The sequence below is a fragment of the Erpetoichthys calabaricus genome, chromosome 14 (assembly GCF_900747795.2).
Source record: "Erpetoichthys calabaricus chromosome 14, fErpCal1.3, whole genome shotgun sequence".
NCBI classification, from domain to species: Eukaryota; Metazoa; Chordata; class Cladistia; order Polypteriformes; family Polypteridae; genus Erpetoichthys; species Erpetoichthys calabaricus.
In genome coordinates, this window is record NC_041407.2 from 15,752,072 (window position 1) to 15,775,757 (window position 23,686).

Genomic DNA, 23,686 nt, shown 5'->3' on the forward strand with positions numbered 1-23,686 from the left:
GGACACCCCTTCTACATATGTTCCGGGGGAGCAACCATGGGCTCCTCAGTACCTCCCCCTGGACGCTTGGTGGCTGCCTCCCTGGCTGATGATGGTGCCTCAGTTTTCCGCAGGGTTCCATAGGAGATGGAGTTCTCCACAGTCCTGTTGGGATCTGGGGTGGCTGCCAGGGGGTGCTGCATGGGTCCCTGAGCCAGCCGGGACAACTATACAGCCCCGTCTGGAAGTGCAATCAGAAACAGGTGATCAAGCACCTGGAGCACTTCTGGATGGGCTATAAAAAAGGGCAACCACCACTCAGGGGCCAGAATCGGGAGGAAGAGGACGAGGTTGCCAAGGAGGAGTGGTGGTGTCAAACCGGAGTGTTGAGTAAAGTGCTTTTGGGACTGTGTATTGCTTGTGGGGTTCACAGGTAAGACGTGCCCCACAGGTGAAGAAAATAAAGTCTTTTGTTGGATTTTACACGTGCCTCTGTGTCAGTCTGTGCCAAGTTGGGTGCTATACAGCGTCCGTATCACAATCTTCAACTGCATTTTTTGTCAATAACTAGCCGGAAATACTGTATTTTATAAAAATGCACAGAACTTAAAGTGTGTTCTTTAATGAGACTGTACTGGAAAAAATATCTGCATTTAAGAATAATACTCGCCAGTAGAGAAGGAAATTCTTTTGCAAATGTCTCCAACACTATAAAGTGGGATTTTGCAAACAAGTAAAACAATTTGAATACATGTTGCGTAGTGAAACAGGAAGTTAAGGCTATGAACAAACTGAGCAGACCTATTACACAAATTTCAGGATACCACCTTCTGCTGGTCATAGGTTTGATCAGGTATCATCTCTGTATATATAAAATACAATGTCTGTCTGTCTGATTTTCACGAGATCTGGTTTTTTTTCTATAATTTGCTCGAACATTCCGGTTGATTTTGAGACTTCTCTCATTACGCTAAGTATCATAGTTCACTTGCGGTACCGATTTATTTGCGCGAATCCGAGAGAGACGCAGCGGGGTGAGGGGAGGGGGCAGGGCCCTCCCTCCCTCACTCACGCGCCAGCTTCGGGGCATTCCTTATCTCCGCTTAGCTAGCGAACGAGAGAACTACTTAACAGATTTAGATTGGGCTTTTTTCTATAATTTGCTTGAACATTCCAGTTAATTTTGCAACTTCTCTCATTGTGCTAACAATCATAGTTTGCTTACAGGAGTGATATATTTCCGCTAATCCGAGACAGAGGCCGCAGGCCGAGGGGAGGGGAGGGGGAAGCATGACTTCAGGAGTTGGGAGCCGGGCAGGACCCTCCTCACTGTTCTGTTTCACTACTATGTGGGCGGAGCCGTGGGGGACAGCTAGTTGATAATATGTGCAATGCTTATTTTCATTCAGTTTCTACTTTTATTTCCATAAGAAGCCATCCATATATTATTTATAGCTATTAATCTAAACTCAAGACAGTATGAGCTACAGACTAAGACCATAGCATCACATGGCACTAACCACACAATACCCACACAAATTCATACCAGTCCTAGAGAAATAGAAGGGAGTATTGGAATTCACATAGAAGAAACAGGCAGTCACCATGAGAATGTGTAAACTTCAGTTAGACAGTGACAGGGCTAGGACCAGGTCTGCTGGTCCTGAGACACAGTGCCACCTTGCCATACCTATATGAAAGAATTAAGATTCTGATGTACAACCATTTTTCAAAAGTAGTTTTAAAATACAAACAGAAATAAATACAAAGAGAGGACAGAGAGTACAACCAACTTCTGCCATACCAAGGGGATGATTATAATTATTTAAACATGCACCTACACAGTGATTGGAAAATATCATCTTAGCTTATGGAAAGTCAGATTTTAGGATTGTTTGCACCATTTTTTATTTTTATTTTTTATTTATTAATTTTATTGTAATCATTACATACAAAGAGATCAATTTTTACAAAAGATGGGATTGAAAACAAGTCGCCCCCCCCCCACCCCTGATGTTTGCACCATTTTGTCTGAATGTTATAACTGATCTAAACAAATGACTAAACTCTTTCTCAAACAGCCTCACCTTCTCTGTATTCCATACTTTTACATCAAGACATCTGGAATCGATCCTCAAAAGCTGGGTGAGGTTGGTCAGTCGAGGACGGTAATAATCTGCTGTAGCTAGAATCCAAGCTGGTGAAAGATCAGGATCTGAGACCTTAAAATCTTGCTGGAGATCACATACCCAGGATGCTAGTACTGCAGTAAACAACTATGGAAACAAAACTGAATTAGAACAACTAAAACTAAAATAAAAAAAACAAGAGAGATTTGCCTAAATCTCATCCTCCAAGTAATGTGCAGAAGCAATGAAAAAGGCAAAAAAAAATGTTAGGTTACATCATAAAAACTGTTCAATAATGAATATTGATAGACATTCTGTTCAGAATATATAATGCTCTAATGAGACTGTATCTGGAGTATTGTGAGCAGTTCTAGTCAACACACTACAAGACATCCAAGCATCATGGGACATAAGAAAAATGTCGTAATCTGACATGCTCAGAAATTTAAACCAGTCTTGAGCAGAGGAGACTGTATGGGGACCAAATTCAGGCATTCAGAATTCTCAAGTAGATCTGGAAGAATTCTTTCAGCTGAATGGTGAATCACATACTCGAGTATACCAGTGGAAATGAAAGAGGAGTGCCTTTAAGACATTACATTTTGCTTTTATTACACAATTTAATTAAATTACTAGCAATCTGCATGATCTTCCTAATTTGTTATTCTGGTAGTCTTCTCTTACCTCTAGTTCTTTTGTGGAAGATATCTTCATTGTGAGTAGAACAAAGTCTCTCAGATATCGCTGTCCAAAATCATGCTGCTCCTCTGGTTCCAGTTTTTTAATACATTTGCCTAGTCGGCTATTGTGAAAGCGGGATACAAAGCGAGGTATTTTTTCTTTCTCATTCTCTTCAGTATCTGTTTAAAGATAAAATCATTAACTTTCACTGGAAGAAATGTGTCCAATGGTAAATCCTAGAGATAAGATGAAACAGCAGTCTTCTAGAAAGTCAGCAAAACAAGAGTAATTTCCATACATGTTGATGACCAGGTAGCAAGCTAGTTCTGTGTTTCAACAAAGCACATGAGACAGGCTTAGTTTTTGTCAATATAGTATTCTTTGGGTTTATCAAAATACTGAAATATTGCATTGTGGTGCTTTCTGGTAAATACCGTTTTTTTCTGAACACAACTAACCAGTGTTAAAGAAACAAGATACATATCTTTCCATGCCTAATGTGTTTTAATTATATACAGTAAAGACGATGAAATGAGAACAACCCACAAATAGTGGCTGAAACCCCGGCTGTGATAATTTTGTTACGGGATATTGTTCCCTTTGTATGCTTCACACTCTCAGGTGTTTAGTTCTCCAAACAGACATAAAACATTCTTGTTTTGTGCATTGCATATGAATTGTGATTGATACATTAACATTAAAGTATATCAATCAATTGTTCCAGACCATGTGCAAAAATCTGTTTAATAAGTGTCAGCCAATTAAGATGTTACTGAAGCTGGTAAATGAAAGTCTTGATAATACAACACACATTCTGGACCAAGATGGTAGATTTTTATTTATTTATTTATTTATTTTACAAATTCAGTGCTTCACTCTATTTCAACACTGACAAGCTGCTCATGTGGTTTAGTGAATGTTAAACATAACTTAGAATGTTTTACGATTAATTTCACCAGGGTCCTCTAGTCCTCAATTTCTCACTTTTTGTCATATATAATCAATCCTTTGTGCATTTTATTTTGCACTAAACTTCATTTTCTGGCATTCTTGTGAAATTCAACTCAATTCAGCTTATTTTCTTGCCTTTACTCTTTTCTTTAAGGACAGAGTCAAAGTGCTTATAAATATAAAGCAATACCAGAAAAGTGCACACATATGCAATGGTTACTACTTACTTAATCATATGATCAGAATGGCTAAGCAAATTTACAAATATAAAAAGTAACAGAAATGTACAAAGGCCTGCTAGGTGTATATATACTATATAAATACATCTATTTTAACGTAATAGCTCCATATATTTTACCTCATTCGTTCACAAATGAGAATCTTAGAAGTAACAGTCTAGAAAATGAAACAGTGTTTAGGAATAAACAGTCCTGGCCTTATGGATTGGTTCTGTTTAGTCAAAAATCAACAGTTTTTAAAGCAATTTGAATTTGAGGTTGTATAATTAGCACTTTAACTTTGGTCACATATCTCCTGTTTTATTGATTTTTGCACAAATAAAAGAGCTCTGAATGTATAACATTGCATTTTTATTTTGCTCATCACTTTGGTATCTGCATTTGGAGTCATACTGGGCTAAAACTCCTTCCACATTTCACATGACATGCAGGTTAGGCGAACTGGTGTTAAAATGGGTCCAGTAATGGACAGGTGTTCTATCCTGGCACCATTAGATTCAAGAGATGAAACAGCCATAGACAGTGCACCAGTCCATACCAGAGCTTACTCCCACAGGGCATACTCATGTACAAAATAAGAATCACTTATATAAGACCAATTTAGCCTCTCCAATTAACCTGAGCTCTTTCAGACATTGGAGGAAACCTTAGGATGAAGAGAAAGCCTAAATGATCAGAGGGAAAATGTGGAAGCTCCACACAGCTAGTGGCTAGGCTAGAATTAAAACCCAGAACTGTGGTAATGCCAGGTATCACATAGGTTATTTTTAAAAATCATGTTAACCACTACGACAGGTTTTGAACAATGCATATTTATATTTATAGTACAGCTTTCACAGCAATGCAGTTTAGATATTTAGAGCATAACAGAGAAGTTCATTTAGTACAACAAGGCTAAGTTCATAAATGCATCCAATACCTGGAAGGTACTCTGATTCCTCCCAGAGAGCATGGCAGTTTTGGAAGATCAACCAGCTGAAAGGAGCAGCACAGTCTTGTTCCTGGTGTCCCACCTTGAGGTGAGACTGCACAAGAACTTCTTGGTGTCCTTGTCTGAAACAAACAAAAAATTGCTGAGGACTGTACTAATGTACCACTAATTAAATGACAGTTGGAAGTTGCTCTAAATGAAAAACTCACTCTGTGGTGGAATGATATGCCAGTTTCAAAATTTGTGGATCACCAAAGATATCAATCCACAACTTTGTAAGGCCCCTGTTGAGAGTGGATCCGCAAAGTAAGTTGAGGTTTGAGTCCTGGTCCAGGAATTCCACAATACGAGCAAGCAGCTGGCTCAACACATCTTGAAGGTAACGCCAAAGTGTATTCCTGTAACGGAGATTGAAAAAAATCATTTTCAGATCAAAAAGAAAAAGTAATGTCTATCTCAGTGTTAGAGCTATGAAATATGACTATGAAAAAGTCTTGAAAAATATTTTTATAAAGTTGTAAAAGTAGCAAGCAAGCTCAATTAGGGTTTTTTTTTTTTCACTACTCTCAGATTCATTGTACTTTCTTTCCAGCCTAAAACTGAATACAATATATCAGGATAAGCAATATATTTTACTCGCCCTCAATCACTGACAGATTTGCTTAGCTTAGCTTACTCGGTTTTACATTTTATTACAGTAACCTCTTGCATGAAATATGTCTTTTTCGTTCCCTCTCACATATACATACTGTATCTGTACACATACACACACATATAGAGATGTAGATCTAGATGTAGATATCCTAAGTTCAAATCCTGACCTGGAAATGTTGGTTTTATCTGAATACTCCAGAAGAAATACAGGTTTTGTTTCTTTTTTTGATCTTTTATCGAATGTATTAAAAACATATAACATTCCATACAATCAAGTCAAAACTTAACAAATCTAAACTGTAGATGCAGGTTTTGTTGATTACTCATTCCAAATTGTCCCTATAGTGTGTACAAGTGGACCTTGCGATGTTCCATCATCCTCTCCTCTTCCTTGTGCCCAGTTTTGCCATTCACGGCATCTAATTTGAATTAATTGATTTTGGGCATTTTAAGCTGTGTTATATACATATACTGTACACACACACATTGAAGATATGCACAATATTTTATTTTGTATTATAAATTGCTTACATTTGTAAAATATATTTATAAGAAATGTATATTACTCTGTGTCTATGAACAGTGAGTGCATTTACATGTCCTTTAATAACATGGTTGTTCACAAAAACCAAGTTTTGAAAAATGCCGTGTATACTCTTATTCCAGTTAGAGAAACCAGAATATTGGTCTCTGAGAAACTAGATTAGGACATGTAGATTTCTTCAGAAGTGATCCAGTTATGTGTCCATGTAAACCCTTAACCAGGTTACACTTAAGCATTTCTTAGCCTGTGCATGTGTTAGGTTCGCTTACACATCCAGCAAGCACAGGTAGGGAGTGATGGAAACGTCCACAAAGAAAAATTCCTGAGGCAAATGCTTGGGAAATCTCATTATTCTTTCTCCTGGCTGAAATAATCTGTCTCAGCATTTCAGAAATCACTAAATTTATTTTGATGAGTTGAACTTACAGTGCTAAGCTCAGCAGTAAAATCTCCGGGGCAGTGTTGGGGTAACTCATTAAAAATAATGTGAGTTACGTAGTCTGATTACTTTTTAAAGTAACAAGTAGCTTAATGCCATACTAATTTCATTAAAGAAAAAAGTCTACGTTATTTTTATTATCCCAGAAGCACTGGATGTAAGACAAGAAGCATACGTATAGGTACGCCAGTTCTTTGCAGGGTCAGTCGCACAGCCGAGCAAAGAGTGTGCTGCATACTATCTAGTAACAGAAACCTATAAATAAAGTGTCAGTTTACTTTTCATCAAGCAATTTGCCATAGATATGTTGAAACGGTGGCTCATTTCGGGGACCTAAAAAGGGGGCAGATGTGATTTACTTCACAGCATATTAAGAAATAACTTATTTATAACTCACAAGAAAATTATCACATTTTGCTGTGTTTCTGCTCAGTTCCATGAAGGTTCATGTATGGGCTTAGGGTTTAATAACAAATGCAGGCCAGTGAATTGTGCAGCTTTTCATACAAAAGAATGTACTGCTTGTAACATATTACATTTTACAATAATTATCTATATAACATATGTAACATATTACATTTTATAATAATCATCAATATAACATATTTAGTGACTTTTTTCTAAGTAATGATTAATCTAACTATGTTACTTTTAAAAGTAATGTTTGCCAAACTGCTCAAGAGGCTCAGCTCCATGCTTGTTTTCGGATTCATGGCTGCTGAAGAGGACGTTTCACTCTTTTTTGCATAGTTTAATGACATTGAAGTGTTTTGCTAAAGGAGAACTCCATAAGTGGACTAACACTTGTAAACCAGGGATTTTTAAGAAACCAGATTTCTGCCTTAACTGGGTTACTCATCTTACCCTGGTTTTGTGTGTGCATGTAAACACACTCAGTGTTAAATAAAAAATAAAGTGAATTTAAAAACAGAGGTCTAAAGGTTTATAGGGCACAGAACGCACCTTAGGCAAAAGTCTGCTCTTCCCTTACATAATTTTGATACAAGAGGGGTACCAACATAATTTATTAACACTAATAAGCCAAGTAAAAAAAAATCGGGAGTGGTCTCCCTTAGACTTTCTCGTATACTCAGATATGGGGATGGATATTTGAGGATTAAACCACAAGACAATGATTATATTTTTATATATATTAAAGAACCATCAACATCAAATCAACTTAATAATATATTGAACAAATATTATAAAAGTAAAGTTGAATAAATCGTACTCTGCAGCTGCATGAATAAAAAAGTACCACTGCCGGTTAGCGGAAATAGCTCAAAAGTTGGTAGAAATCTATGTTTTGCACTTAATACTTGTATGCAAAATTTGGTTGACCTAACTGAAAGTGTACTCAAGTTATCGTGTTTACATACACACACACACACACACAGACAGACCCACAGACATAAATCCAAAAATGGTACCTTCAGACTCAGGGAGGTCTAAAAGGTCAAGATTCTTTAAAACCTCAAAATCAAATTTTTGAACAATTGCAATACTTTCCCTACAAGAAAGTAAATCGGTCTAAAATGTTGAGATTCATCACAATCTGGAGGTCGAATTTTTGAATGATTACAATACTTTCCCTATATTTCGTATATGAAAAAGAAAAAAAAAATGTTACAAAAATAAAAGTAAAAAAATACAATGTTACAAAATGAAACATAAAAAAACAACACCTAAACAGCTGAGAGTATTTGTACATACTGGCAGGTAAAGGGAGCTATATCAGTTTGCTGCACTTTTTTCTAATTTATCACAGGCTTCTTTTTTCTTTTTACTCCTGCTTGTGTTAGATTAATCTCTTCAGGGCATTTGACAGCAAATATTAACAGCTAACAAAAACAACCAAAACTCCAAAAGACACAACTCACAAACTGAAATATAACATTAATAATTTTAAAAAACACTTTAGCCATTCTTGCACATAACTCAGAAAGCAGCTATATTTTCCAAAGTACCTGAGAGTGCCACCTTCTTGCAAGGCGTGGAGCTTCATGGCTTCTCTATAAACCCAATCTGCTGGATAGGGAACAATTTCATCCCGCTGTGCAAGCATCGTATACAGAGTACTTGTCAGAAGGACCACAAATTCATCTGAAGTGGGGAAAATCAATACAATTAAGAATATATTGCATTTCCAACTATTTATCTTTTTTTTTTTAGATATTTCTGCAATCTTTTGTTTTCTTTACAGGCCATGTTGACATACTAAACAATGGATCTATATGCAATAAATTATAGACTGAAATTCAAACACAAATGGCATCCAGTGCATCTACTCAGGCCACAGAGTGGTTTATTAATGAAACTTTAATGAGAGATTATTTTATAATAACAAATAATAAACATATATTTACAAAATGTTGATTTTTTGTGCAGGAATTTACCAAGTAACAAATATTGAAATTTAATTAAACAAATTATATCTAATAAGAAATCTACACAGTATATAAAATACAAGCACCCCTTTCACAAATATAGGCATGCTCAGGAAGTTACAGATAAAAAGCCTGGTTGAGGACATGTCAAAGCAAACCTAGAGTTAACAATTCTCTGACAGATTGATCTGTCTGTTTCTGTCATAAGAGTTATAATAGTTTCTTGAACAAATTACACTATGAAAAATATCACTAGATAGATAGATAGATAGATAGATAGATAGATAGATAGATAGATAGATAGATAGATAGATAGATAGATAGATAGATAGATAGATAGATAGATAGATAGATAGATAGATAGATAGATAGATAGATAGATAGATACTTTATTAATCCCAAGGGGAAATTCACTACAGCCACAAAAAAGCAGTGCTGAGACTGATGTGAAAGTCTATGGCCAGATTAATCATTATGAGAAATTTTGTTAGTTTTACAAGGACAGCTGTTAAAAAAATCTCTGGAAATTGTCCATATTCGGAAACAGAGGAGCTACTTTTCATTCATGCCAAAAAGAAAATTGTGGAGCACACTTTCATATTAATAAATTGGAATAATTTCTAGATGGTAAGAGAATTTATGCGCAGGCAGTGAAGCAGTGTAAAAAATACATCATGGAGAGCTAATCCAATGGAAAGTGAACTTTGTATTTAGCATATTATATTTTTGCAATTTTTCATCCAGAATTTTATCTATGTCTTGAATATCCCTTTGTGATTGTAATACTTTCTCTCTATTATAAAAAAAAATCTTGGTGGAAGGGAGACGAGACGTGATATTCTCGGAAGACACTTTAAAGACCCGCAAGATGAAAGAGATTGGCCACGGAGCATCTCACGGGGACCTTAAACATGAGACTTGGTGCCAAGAGATTGCAATTTGATGTCCTGCAAGACAAGGCAGTGAGACAACATTTAAAACAAGTTCACGGACATCTAACCAAGCAGTTGTTGGAATGCTTTTGGCAGACAGACATCATGTGCTAAATTAAAGTAAAATTGAAAATAATGCATATGTAACAATTCCCATTGTATATCCGGTAAAACAAACCCGGGAGTGGGCCAGCGAAGCGAGCAGGGGGCAGAGCCTCCTATTGTGCAAAAATAAACATCAATGCACAAAATAGTGTTGTAGTGCAAGCACAAGGCATTTAACCATTGCTTCTCATTGGCCTATTTTATTCAAAAACAAGGGTATTGTACTGTGTTAGCCATTATGAATGTAGTGAGATGTCAATCGAAATGACACCTTTTATTGGCTAACTAAAAAGATTACAATATGCAAGCTTTTGAGGCAACTCGGGCCCCTTCTTCTGAGTTGCCTCGAAGGCTTGCATATTGTAATCTTTGTAGTTAGCTAATAAAGGGTGTCATTCTGTTTGATTTCTCACTACATTCAAAAACAAGAAATTTGATGTAGATGGTCATTGACATTTTCACAGTTCTAAGGATCCCCACCCTTTTATTACAACTATTCATGTTATGCTACAGACGTGAGTAATTATGGTGTCGTCATGACTTGCGTAAAAGAACAACTTTCATTGAATTCCTGGGTGGTTGCTCTAGGACTTTTTCAGATCTTAAATGTGTGAAACTGGCTAAAATAAACGTGACTTAAGCCAGCTTCACAGGTCTGTCAGTGGATTTTGAAATTGGTGCAAAGCTTACACTAAAGCTAAAACAGAAGTAATATGGTGATCGTATCTAGTTCTTGATCTGATATTTGACATGCAGTCTTACCACATCATCTAGGATCATGCAGGTGGTCAGTTTCCCCCCTTAAAATGGGTGATTACAGCAGAATTTCTTACAGCCAGATATTATTATAATGCCAACCCACTTTAGTTGCCTTTTGTAGGAGGAATGTCAGCCTAATTCTAAACCCAGGTCACAGGGGTCATTTACAGCAAGAACTCAATGTAATTCTGTATATCCCCTACTGACTATAAACAAAAAGAATTTAGTTGATAAGAAAAATATACAGTAAACCCTCGTTTATCACGGTTAATCTGTTCCAGACTCTACCGCAATAAATGAATTTCCATGAAGTAGGATTCTTTATTTATAAATCGAATATTTTCGCAGTTAGATCATAGAAAACCTGTTTACGGCCTTCTAAATACGTTTTTTTAACATTATTAGAGCCCTCTAGACATGAAATAACACCCTTTAGTCAAAAGTTTAAACTGTGCTCCATGACAAGACAGAGATGACAGTTCTGTCTCACAATTAAAAGAATGCAAACATGTCTTCCTCTTCAAAGGAGTGCCCGTCAGGAGCAGAGAATGTCAGAGAGAAACAGAGAGAGAGAAAAGCAAACAATCAAAAATCAATAGGGCTGTTTGGGCTTTTAAGTATGCGAAGCACCGCCGGACAAAGCAGCTGCAAGGAAGGGAGCAATGTGGTGGTCTTTCAGCATTTTTTAGAGGAGCGTTCGTATCCTCTAGGCCAGTGTGCGAACAGCCCCTCTGCTCACACCCCCTCCGTCAGGAGCAGAGAATGTCAGAGAGAGACAAAGAAAAACAAACAATCAAAAATCAATACGTGCTGTTCGGGCTTTCAAGTATGCGAAGCACCTCGTGGGAAGCATATCGTATATCATTGAGGAGTTTTATTTAATACGTAATACGTGCTCTGGTTGGGTAGCTTCTCAACTATCTGCCAATTGTGTCCCTTGTATGAAATCAACTGGGCAAACCAACTGAGGAGGCATGTACCATAAATTAAAAGACCCATTATCCGCAGAAATCTGCGAACCAGCAAAAAATCTGTGATATATATTTAGATAAGGTTACATTTAAAATCCGCGATGGAGTGAAGCCGCGAAAGTCGAAGCGCGATATAGCAAGGGATCACTGTATATTTTATTTTTAATAGTATATCATGCAAAATGTACCATTCAGTTACATGATCATCACAACTAACAGCAAATAATATGAACTGATTAAAGGAGATAATTAATGTCATAACTCTGCAATCAGACTACTATTTTGAAGACATACTATGTTAAACATTTAAAATAAAATATGCATTTACCATTTGGATAGTGTTGATTCTCTCCTAAAAGGTAAAGAATTATCTGCACTCTCTCTGTGCTGCGCTGAGACTGAGTTCCTGTGTCTCTAAGCAGTGCCATTGCTTTTTGCACGCAGGACCTAAGCAGGGAAATGCAGTCCAGATCTGTGCCAAGATGCTGTAAAATGAGCCATACAGAACATTATGTAGCTTAAACAAAAAGCAAAAATTCACTTTTGATAATCAAGTTGTTGTAATAATAAAATTGAATTACCCTCGTGGTTTTAACAGATGTTTCATCTAAAGTGATACTTTCATCTAAATGAAAAAAAAGAAAAACAATTATATTTCTGTTTATTGCAGCATTTGTAAATATAATACATTGTTAGCATAGCAAATGATACCAGTGTAAACCTTTTCACTACTTGTCTTTTGGCACTTGACTTTTATATACCATAAATTATTAAAGCTAAACCGCATCTACAGTATTATATGAAGACAGTTCATTGCAGACACTCATGGAAATTTAGCCCAAGTGAAAGCACAAATTCTAGCAAAAAGCAATTTAACTAAAGTGTTTAAATTTACTGATTTTTTTTTTCATCTGTTCATCACTATTATAGACCCTAAAATATTAAGTGAAATTTATTTTAAAAAAAAAAAAAAAACTCTTCGTGATAAAGAATATACAAGTATCACTCTGGAGGTACAGTGCCTGGAAATTACTGTGTCACAAGGAAATACACATTTTTAAAAATATTATTCTGTTATCTATGTGATAATTGAAAATATATATATATATCACATTTTTTTAAGATCCATGCTCAAGTTTATGGTTACAGAGAGCTGTAAGAAATCAGTCATAGGGAACCCACTACTATGGGTGTGATTGTATCCTTTGGTAGGCCAGTTTTTTGTTTTGTGCTAGCCTGCTTTTTGCCCGTTGCTGTCAAGTTAACATTTACTTTTACTATATTATGCATTCTTGAACCCAAAAAACATATTTGTGTTGCAATCAGCACTTATTACATATTGTAACTCATCACTTCATGGCAGTAAGCACAATGTTTTATTGATCTCAGGATATCAAGCACACATAATAATTACTTACAGAATGCACAGTGGAAAAAATATGCATTCTGTATACAGCATAAATACAGCATATACTGAATACACATGGATATATAACTTGATATTTGTCTTGTTTGATTCTTGTGTATTGTCTTAGGATTGAATTATTCTTTTGCAAAAGCTTAACACAGAGGAAAAAAATAAGAATAATACTCGCAGAAACTTTGATCTTTTGGCAATATTTAATTTTAAATGTGCAACTTAGAGCTTCAGAATGTTTTCAGAATATCCAGAGAATGGAGAATAAAATTAATAGTTAAGACCTCATATGGAATCTACTTTAGTGGATATGGCTTCACTGCTTCTCTTAAACAAAAAATGACAATTAAGAAACATCTGATGAAAGCTATTAACAAACAGTGCTTTAGTGAGGGCCAGGACTCCTCATCATTAGAACATCATTCACTATGGAGAGCTGATGGTTTGTGGAATACAAATATGTTCAGAAAAGCTCTCTCTTACAACACACATCCATCCATCCATCCATTTTCCAACCCGCTGAATCCGAACACAGGGTCACGGGGGTCTGCTGGAGCCAATCCCAGCCAACACAGGGCAGGAACCAATCCCGGGCAGGGTGCCAACCCACCGCAGGACACACACAAACACACCCACACACCAAGCACACACTAGGGCCAATTTAGAATCGCCAATCCACCTAACCTGCATGTCTTTGGACTGTGGGAGGAAACCGGAGCGCCCAGAGGAAACCCACGCAGACACGGGGAGAACATGCAAACTCCACGCAGGGAGGACCCGGGAAGCGAACCCGGGTCCCCAGGTCTCCCAACTGCGAGGCAGCAGCGCTACCCACTGCGCCACTGTACCGCCCACAACACACATGTTAAAGAGATTTCCCTTGTTTTCAGTTTTCCATATAGAATTAGATTTTTACATGCCTGGCTGGACTTTTGTGGAGTTGTAAAACAACTGGCTGACAGAGACGTCGCAGAAGGCTGACAGATCTCCATTCATCTCTTCAGATTCTCTCAGATCATCGATGTGTACCGACAGCCACATACCTGAATAAAGATGGCAATCATCCATTTTAACACAGATGGCAGAGGTGATGCGACAGATATACAGGCACATAAAGGACAAACTATAATGAAATATTTTAACACAATATATAATAGAATTTGTGAAACAAGTAAAAGACATATCTTACAATGAACAGATTTTTAAAATTTTAAATGGAAAGTTAACAGTGTCATAAATGAATGAGAACACCATTTAGTGCCTTTAAAATTAAACTGCAATGTTACTATTCAGCAGAGTTCAGGAAGTGACCACTGAGATCGCTTACCAAACTACCATTCACACCAGTGTTCCCTCCAAGTGAGATCTTTCAGCTTTACTTACTAAATTATCGACCCCATCTCTGGTTAAAGTTTTGTCGTCTAAAACTTAAGTTTTTTAGGTATTGAGACCTCATCTCTTGGCTTTTTGACTTTGCTCTTTACAGGCAAATTTACCATTCAGAAAACTATTGTCGAGTCTAGGTATTTAAACAGGCCAATACAGTTGGGGCACTTAGTGTAGAGACTAATTTGATTTTAATGAAAATATTCAGAAATTTACATTAGCTGTGATTAATGCAAACAATTTGGAGTGTGGACTGCACAATTCAATCACTAACTTTAAATAATCAGTTTTATCATTAGATGTCAGAATAAATAAGGACTATTGACAATGTGATACGTCCATACGTTCAGGTTCAAAATTATTGCCTGGTGTACAGAGTTCAGTGAAAGTTTGTGGAAAAAAGGCTGAAATATAAAGCCCACCTCCTTGAAAACCAATGTAGTGGGATCCTCCAGCAATCCGTGACAGCTTACTGATGAAAAATACAAAACGCTGGGAAAGTGCTGGTGTCAGGGAGTTAATCTCATTCATTATGCAGTATCTGTATGAAACATTTAAGAAGCCAAATCAAAACTATGTCAAAGGTGTGCATTTTCCTTTAAAGAACTTTCATTTTCTTACTTGCCCAGCTTACACCCATATAGTCCAAAAGCATATGCAGTCTTATTTAATTACAAGGCCCTGTACCACTGACCATAACTCACTGTCTATTACCATCTTTCGTAAGTGTGACAGCAGTTCTTGCTGCCTATCTCAACAGAAAATCCTGACCCTGGCACTATGAAAAATTGCTCCCACAAGTGTAATTGCCCCTTAACAAAGAACTCTATTAGATGCTAATACTTATGCCCACTGACCCATAAATAAACACTTGCATATTGTATCACCTCCAGCACCCAGACTTAATACAAAACAATGACATCAACACATAATAAATTCCAGTTTCTCAAAAAACAGGCGTCCTGAGGTCACCTCACACTCTTCAATCACAGCCCATGGTGAGTTTAATGTCCACTGGTCTTCAGCCACCCGTGGTTGAGCTGGCTGGAGTTGGTTATGGATGCCGAAATGCCTGACTGAGAAACCTGGTTCTAGGGATAAATCCATGATCATAAACCCTTTAATTTTTGTGTTTTGTATCTTTTAGCAACATTTCCACAAAGGAGTATTTTGAACAATAAAAACAAAGAAAACTAGATTAATAAGCTTTCCAGCAAATAATGAAACTCACAGATCTTACTGTTAATGGTGTCTGCATGACACAAAAATGGCACGACATCTAACACACTTACTTTGCAGAAGCAATGAGCTCCTCGCTGTGGGTGGATTCCTCACAGTCTGCTTGGACGACCAGAACTTGAATTGCAAAGCCCTCCTCCTGCAAGAAATTCCTAGAGATAGCCAGAATAGAACATTGTTAATCTTAAAATAAAATCTAATTGTTTCTCTTATCTAAATTTGAAAGGTATAGATATAAATATAGAACATTGTTAATATTAAAATAAAATCTAATTGTTCCTCTTATCCAAATTTGAAAGGCAGAAATGCACTGCCATGTTTTATTTGAATAATCAGATTCCATTATATTGTAGTGCTACCCATGTCACAACTGAAAAGAACTGCATGTTTTATATTTTATTAAGCATTGCATTTTTTATGGTTTTTCCACATTTTATTTAAGATGGGGTGACGGTTAATTGACTTTTTTTTTAACACCAGCTTAGTACATCCACCTGTAATGCATGAAGTTTACAATAACAGGACACAATATGATGATCAACCGGATCAAACTGGACTAAACGCATTACGTTTTCAAAACCTCCCTGCTAGCTCTCTAATTCTTTTCAGAGGTTATGTGAATTAATAGATTAGTAATGATGAACAATATCATGAGAAAACTCGTGTTCTTTTCAGAGGTTATGCGAATTAATAGATTAGCAATGATGACCAATGTCATGAGAAAACTCTTGCAAACACAGGGATATAATACAAAATTCTAAGAGGTATTGACCTGGAGGAAATGACACTCGGATCTCTGAAACTGTGAAACAACAACAGTGCTGCTTACAGTTATTTAAATGCATGAAAAAAAAACATTTAAAAAGAAACACATTTAATTAAGGACAAACCTGATTCTTTTGCAGAAGGAGAATTCTGTATCAAACTGTTCCAAAGACAGTAAGAGGATCTGCCTGTATTCAATGTTTAATGTCTTTGCTGATAACCTGATATCAGATTGTGTTAAAAGGCTTGAAAAGGTGGTGATCTGCAGTATGAATAAAATAGCAGAGGTTATTCAAAATACAAAATGTAGTTTACAGGCTTACAAAAATAACAACCATAGCCCTGTATCTGTATTCATCAAGTGTCTCGGAGAAGAAAAACGATCCTAACTGGCCCAAAAATCTCAAAGTGGCACAAATTTGGTCCTACATTTAGAAGTTTGAGTAAAATCATTTTATCAGTTTTCTTTAGTTAAGAAGCTACTTCTAAATTCAGCAGGATTTAGAAGAGCATGTGAACTGTTCTAACCCTCTAGGATCTCCTAGAAGATGGCATTAATGCAAGGATTGGCACACATGTCAGAGGAAAGACCGAATGTTTTAGAAATGCTGGACAACAATGAACTTGTAGAAATATATCAATCTGACAGAGATGGAATAAGTTGGCACTTAAGTCTAAAATCTGCCTCAAGAATGATTTAAGATATGAAGAGGTAGGGGAAGTGACAGCGAAGGTGGAAGGGATTAGAAAGGCGCTCGTACGGATGTGCCGCATGGCCGCCCTGCTGGCCGCTGCCGAGAGTTGATTCTACAACAAAATAAAAAGAGGAATAACCTTGGAGGTCAATCATCACCCATGAAAGTGGACAGTAGACATCACGTAGTATATGTGTACCAAATGTCAGGTCAATTGGTCAAACAGTTTGCGAGCTACAGGCGATTTAAAATCCTGGACAGACAAACGGACAGCCATGGTAGTGTGGTATATATAAAGATATTTTTTAGTTTCTTGCCACTGTTTAATTTGTCTTTTTCTATAGAATTTGTTTCTTTAATTGTATTCAAATTCTGACAGACAACACTGAATACTAAAGGGGAATGATTATTTCAGTTTCTTTATGAGCAGACAAGCGAAAATGGCAGTAAAAAGATTGTTCCCCCTAGGCCTTTAGTGTTTTCTGTACCCGTGCCAGCACTGCTCATTGCTGATCATCAAAATTTAGAAACAATTAAGGGAGCAAAATCTACAGAAAAGGGTAAATTAAAAAGAAAATAGCAAAAGAAACAGTAGCATTTAAGGCTACAACAAACCACACAAATATTTATGAATTTCTCTGAGGTTTTTGAAGGCCAGATAACAAAACACTGACATCATTTAAAAGTAAGAATGATGTACAGATTATAAAATTAATTGGAATAAAAACCAGCAGCCTCAGGGGCCTTCCAGGACTGAGCTTGAAACACACTGGTTAAGAGTATATAATGGAGACATAAAAGTGACACACAATAACCCCCAATAACATTGTGGGAAAAAGTAAAATTATATCTCTTTGGTTATGATATATTCAAGCAGACTTACCTCTACAAAGGTGCTGCTCTGACCTTCGCATACTTTTAGACAATGTCCCATGTAGTCTATTAGAGAACGATGGTGTTGCTCATGAAAGTATTTTCTCCTGAGCTCTGTACACTCTCGATGTCCCAGATGAGATTTCTTAAGTCGAAGAACAGAGTCAGGTGTAGCACAGTTTAACAGTAAATATTTGGCATCCTGGAGCATCTCATCTTGTACAAACTCCTCAAAATCCACTTCCATAGGTTGATCTTTGTCACCAGACACTTCCTGGCCTGTTAATTCACATTGTCCATGATAAGCTGTCTCACTTTCAGCAGATGTGGTGTTCAGCACAGGGACTGCACTTTCAGAACTGACTGAAACCTCAGTATCTGTTTCATACAAATCTTCTTTCTCCTGTGAGATCTGTTGGTTTTGGATTTTGCTAATTCTTTCAGTGTCACCCGATTCTTGCCACTCTTTTATTTTCTGTACGTTGTTACTTTCAAATTGCTTTCCATTTTTCTTTTCAGACTCAGTTTTGTAGTCCTTAATATTGCCATTGGCTTTACAGGCTGAAACTTGTAGTAAGGAACTTGCACAGGCATCATCATGGAAACCTATAAAAGTGCTGGCAACACTGAGCACTTTCTCGCCATTTTTGACAAAAATAGCAAAGTCCTGGACCCAACTCTCAAGCTTTTTTAACACTCGCCGCTGTTCAAAATCAAGATCAGCACTTCGATCCAGCCGATGTTTCTCCATACGGTTTATCAGCGGCACTGGGAATTGGGTGTAAACTTTATTTTGGTCCTCCACTACCACAAGTCTAAAATTTGGATGGACTCTGCATTTTACCCGATGTGTACCAAGTCCCAAGTCCACATATTGCTGGCCAAAAAGATAAACATAATACTGATTAAGGGCATCATATAAGCTCTCATATAGGTTCTGGAGATTCAATAAAACTACTGTACGGCCAGTTTCCATACATGTTTTAACACGGTTTACATTTCGACAAATCTGAGAGTATTCTTGGTCTCTTGGGAATCCAGAACCAAAAACAATTTCTGGAGGTCTCTTGTCCTCTTTACAAAAAACTTTTTGTTCAAGAATGTAAAGGGCTGCATTGTTTGTTGTTAACAAAAGCAGGTAACGGCTTCCTTCCTGATTATTGTGATCTAAGTTTTTCTCCACCATATTAAGCGTACTTAAATGAGGCAGCTCTTCCAATGAATCAAAGAGTTCCTTAAAAAAGCAAAGAGGGTTAAAATCTTCCTTTAGTCCACTGAAGTTTCTTAAGATGGCTTCCATCAAATGACTCTTGTTTGGCTCTACCTGAGATGACTTGGCAGCAGCAAAGATCATCTTGATCAGACAATAGTAGTCACGTAAACCAAAAAACTGTCCACTCTTCTCCTCTTTGCAAATATCCAAGAATCCACTTGCAAGGACTGGAAAAAGGTGCTGAATCTTCATTTGGACAATACAGTCTGAAGAACAAATTCCTTTGGCTGTTTCTATCAGCTCTGTGTCGCTGGGATCCCAGCGTGACACAAAGATACCCCGGTTCATTTTGGCTGGGTCTAAGGCCCAATTGGAAATTCCCACAAAGCCAACTTTCATGCAAGGATCAGGATTTTCATCATCAATGCACCCATCTTCTAGCAGTGGGTGTAGCGTTTTAAGGGGCATCTGTGGGGAATCCTCAGCTAATCCAATCTCATCGAGTACCACAACAGACACATACTCCTCCAAGCTTTTTCCTTTTTGAAATCGGGCACACTGACGGAAAGTACTGATGATTCCCTCTGGGCTTGAATGTGGGCTGCATTGAAATGAAACCATGTGCACTCGTTTTAGATGTCTGAAGAGGCTACAATGAGACGCTGGGCCATGCATAGCTTCAGCCACTACTGTTTTAGCTAAAGATTTAGAGCTTCCAGGTTTCCCAACCATGAACAAAGGTATCCTTAGCTCAATGCAGATGACCATCAGAAATATATTTTCTTTAAGAGCTGCATTTTTTGCAATTGTTTCGCGTGTCTTTACATTTGCAATGAACAGATCTTGACACGTTGTAATTTCTTTCTCGAAGGCCTCAGTAGAGTTTAACGGAATAGGGAAGTATTTACAAATGGCATGAAGGTATTTCTCCTTGAACTGAAGAGAGGCATAGTAGCATACCCCCACTGCAAGAGCCAGACATCTTAAGGATAAATCCAAGTCACGCATTCTCTCAGAATTCTTAAAAATTAGCTGCCTGTGGTTAAAAAACCAGACTAGAACCTTCATGCATCGTTCCACATCCCGAAGACTTACAAAGCTACATTCATCTTTGTGTGTACGCATGTATTGCTGAGATGCAAACAGCACATTGGATACAGTTTCTACACACTCCATTGGTAGACCCATCTCAACACTTTGCCTCTGTACTATCAGTTTGGTGTAGGAGTGTTCAGCCTTGTTGCTGAGCTGACCAAAGTCCCAGACCAGTGGGATCATGCTGGGTGGCAATGGCTGTACCCTATACACTAGCTGACGTAAAGGTACCTTGTCAAACCTATCCTCTGTTTCTTCTGCCTTTATTCTATATCCCAGCCCTGCCTGCTCTAAGCGCTGTATCATCTCTGGGGAGTGCTTTCGATAAGGATTGCAGGCTGCTATGATATTTAGGCCAGCGTCTGGTTTTAGAGGTCGGCCTCTTACTGTTCTATCACAAAGTACTTCTTTAATGGCAAAAATAGACTCTGTTGTATTAGCTTCATCAAAGAACAGAACTGTTTCCAATTTGAAATGACGTATGTTATTCATAGCTATCTGCTCTGCTTCCTCTACCTTCCTGTATATCATCTCAGCTGTAGTACCTCCATGAACTTTCATTACTATCATATTTTCTACATTCTTAGTTCCCTTTTGAACATCACAGAGGAACCGAACTAGCCTGGTCTTTCCACATCCCGTCTCTCCCATAATAATAACTGGTATCCCACAACGGAAGCGCATATGGATTGCCAGCATTTTCATCACACTGTCAGCAGTCAATTCATATGTTTTGTCTGGATCACACAAACTATTGTGATCCTGAGACCCAAGGACGAATGAGAGCCTGCAGATCTTGTCCATCCTGGGTAATAAATCAAAGTTTTCATCAAACTTAAATCCCTGTCTCTGCAACCCACTGTAAAGATGTTGTGACATGACATTGCTCATTAACATCCGACGGCTACAAGGATCAATAGCATCAAAAGAACCTGATATATTTTGTTTCAAATGGAAGCCAAAGAAAGACATAGTGAAACGATCAGCATTAAAGAAAACATAAGGATGGGATTCGCTCTCCCAACGCTTACGAGTTGTTAGACCGGAAACAAGATCTTCTTCTTTACTTAAGGAGTGGAAATTTGGGCTCTGGTCAGTGACTTCAGTAGAAGTACTTGCAAAGTCACGAGCCATTTCAATCATGAACTGAACAATAAAATTTTTGAATCCAAGCAAGTGTTGGCCTATGAAATCTCGATTACAGAATATGGAGTTCTCACAGTCCTTTAGCTGAACATTGAGGAAGCGAGTGAAATTAAGTAGTTCTGCCCACGATGGGCTATTTATTCCACAATATGCCAACAGATAAAAGAGACATTCTGCTGGGTTACCCTCCTGTGATCCTCTTTGGTAGCTGAAATCATCCAAGCTCCTTTTCAAATTGTATAGCTTGAGGTACTGGTATGGTCTCTGCACCTCTTCACTTCCGAATATCTGATTATCCATCAGTGGGTCCAAAATGCCTGCTCTTCCCTTTGGCTCTAGCTTTAGGACTTCATCAGGTGGTCTGCAGTTGATTGTTGGAAAAACACTGAGAAGATTCTAAATTTAAGGAAAAAAAATCTGTTTAGATACAAAGAGAGTAGATTATCTTGCTGAAGATGAGAAAATATAGATATAGGTTACAAAACATGTTCTAAAATAATTCATTCCACTCCACTCTACTTTCATCATATTGCCCACATTCTATGCTCAAAAGCAATATTAGTGCACTCAGAGATCATGTGATATACTGTATAAAGCCATCCAATGTAAAGTTTCAGCTCCACTATTTATACAAACAGACTTTGGTTAACAGTTTTATGCACAGATGCATTTTCAATTAAACAGAAGTTACCAATAGTGATGAGTGAACTCCGATAAATTCACTTTACGTTGAGTTCGCAGAAATCACGTAAATGTTACGAACTATGCCAAAATTTGCAAAATGCATTGAAGTCAATGGGGAAGGAGTTTTTTTAGTCTTTTAAGTGTCACCGAGTGCTAGGAAAAGTCTGTCAACAATTCTGGACTGATCACTGAGGCCAAATATGTGATCTGAGCTGTGAAGCAGCAGTGCTAACCACTAACAACTGTGCCACCATGCCTCAAATAACAAAAGATGGAGACAAAACAAATACCACAAATATAATACAACATATGGCCACAAACTAGCAATAAGTAAATAAAATATAGATCATTGCGTTGAGAGAGTGGAAATCTTGGGGCACACATGAATCATTACCAGAAGCGGCGAAAAGTGACTAGCTTATTCAGTTGTTTGAAATCGTGTCTCCAGGCACAGCGGTAATGTCTTTTGTATTTCCCATATATCTTTGCAGATGCTTGACAGTTTCTTCTTTCATCAAAAATAAAGAAACACCTTGTAAATAGTAATAAATCTTTTGTTTTTATAATTTCACCGCATTTTCTTTGTTTCCTGATGAGAAGGGGAAGGGGAGGGCCCCTTTAAGGCTTGTTTGGAGTTTGTTGCTGAGCACGACTCATTTTAGATGCATAATTAGCCATGCGGTGCTGTGTTGCTGATACACAGTGACTAGTGTAAATAATCTGTTGGTAGTATTAGTAATACTGCAAGCTTTTTATTTTTTTAAACGTATGCGGAATGGAAATCTAGTGTTTGCCAACATTTGTGTCTTTGGGACATACCACGCACAGCAATCAAAGTGCCTGGGAGAGCTAAAACAATCATGAGTGGAAGAAACGATTCCGGTCAGAGACAGGAAAAAATATTGCGCAGCACCGTTTGGTGCATGGGATTGGAGGTGGAGGTTTCAACACATCTAAGTAGCTGAAACTGCATTTTTTTTCCCCTTGTGGGCTTATAACACAGTAATAGCCAAGTTGGCAATGAACTTACAATAGGCATGTGTGAAAGTTCTGTGCATGGCTGCTATAGCTCTGTGATGTCACATGGTCATGCTTGGGGAAAAAAAGTGTTCACTTAAGCTGACCGCACATCAAATTTCCAGGAAAATATTTGGCAAACATGGTCGCCAGTGAACACAGCAAAAAAAAAAACATCCAAAAACATTGGGGGAGTTTTTGGAGAAGCAGCAGTGGCCTGGCACCCCATTGGATACACCATATTATTAAAGCAAATCTACAATAAAGGGTATTTTTGTTCTCAAAAGTTTTTTTTTATTACTTTGTTAAGGATGTAAATATGTTAATAACGAATATGATAAATAAATTGATCCTACTCTAAGCAACTCTCTCTTGCACACCGTCTACCCTTAAAAGAAACAGAGTGCCATTCTGTATTTCTTCAGTTATGGATTAGTTTACGGTTACAATTTTGA

The 23,686-nt window shown here is 37.4% G+C and overlaps 1 protein-coding gene across 1 annotated transcript in view; it reads right to left on the minus strand.

Moving 5' to 3' along the window:
- rnf213b (ring finger protein 213b) overlaps positions 1–23,686 on the minus strand; it is a 122,975-nt gene that overhangs the window by 48,632 nt on the left and 50,657 nt on the right. The window contains exons 27-38 of the mRNA XM_028818325.2: positions 18,087–21,926; positions 16,634–16,770; positions 15,797–15,895; positions 14,927–15,045; positions 14,039–14,161; positions 12,283–12,326; positions 12,030–12,186; positions 8,515–8,650; positions 5,120–5,308; positions 4,899–5,032; positions 2,793–2,968; positions 2,067–2,255 (exon numbers count right to left, since the gene is read on the minus strand). Of these exons, the coding sequence (XP_028674158.2) occupies positions 2,067–2,255; positions 2,793–2,968; positions 4,899–5,032; positions 5,120–5,308; positions 8,515–8,650; positions 12,030–12,186; positions 12,283–12,326; positions 14,039–14,161; positions 14,927–15,045; positions 15,797–15,895; positions 16,634–16,770; positions 18,087–21,926 (5,343 nt within the window). The remainder of the gene's footprint in view (positions 1–2,066; positions 2,256–2,792; positions 2,969–4,898; positions 5,033–5,119; positions 5,309–8,514; positions 8,651–12,029; positions 12,187–12,282; positions 12,327–14,038; positions 14,162–14,926; positions 15,046–15,796; positions 15,896–16,633; positions 16,771–18,086; positions 21,927–23,686) is intronic.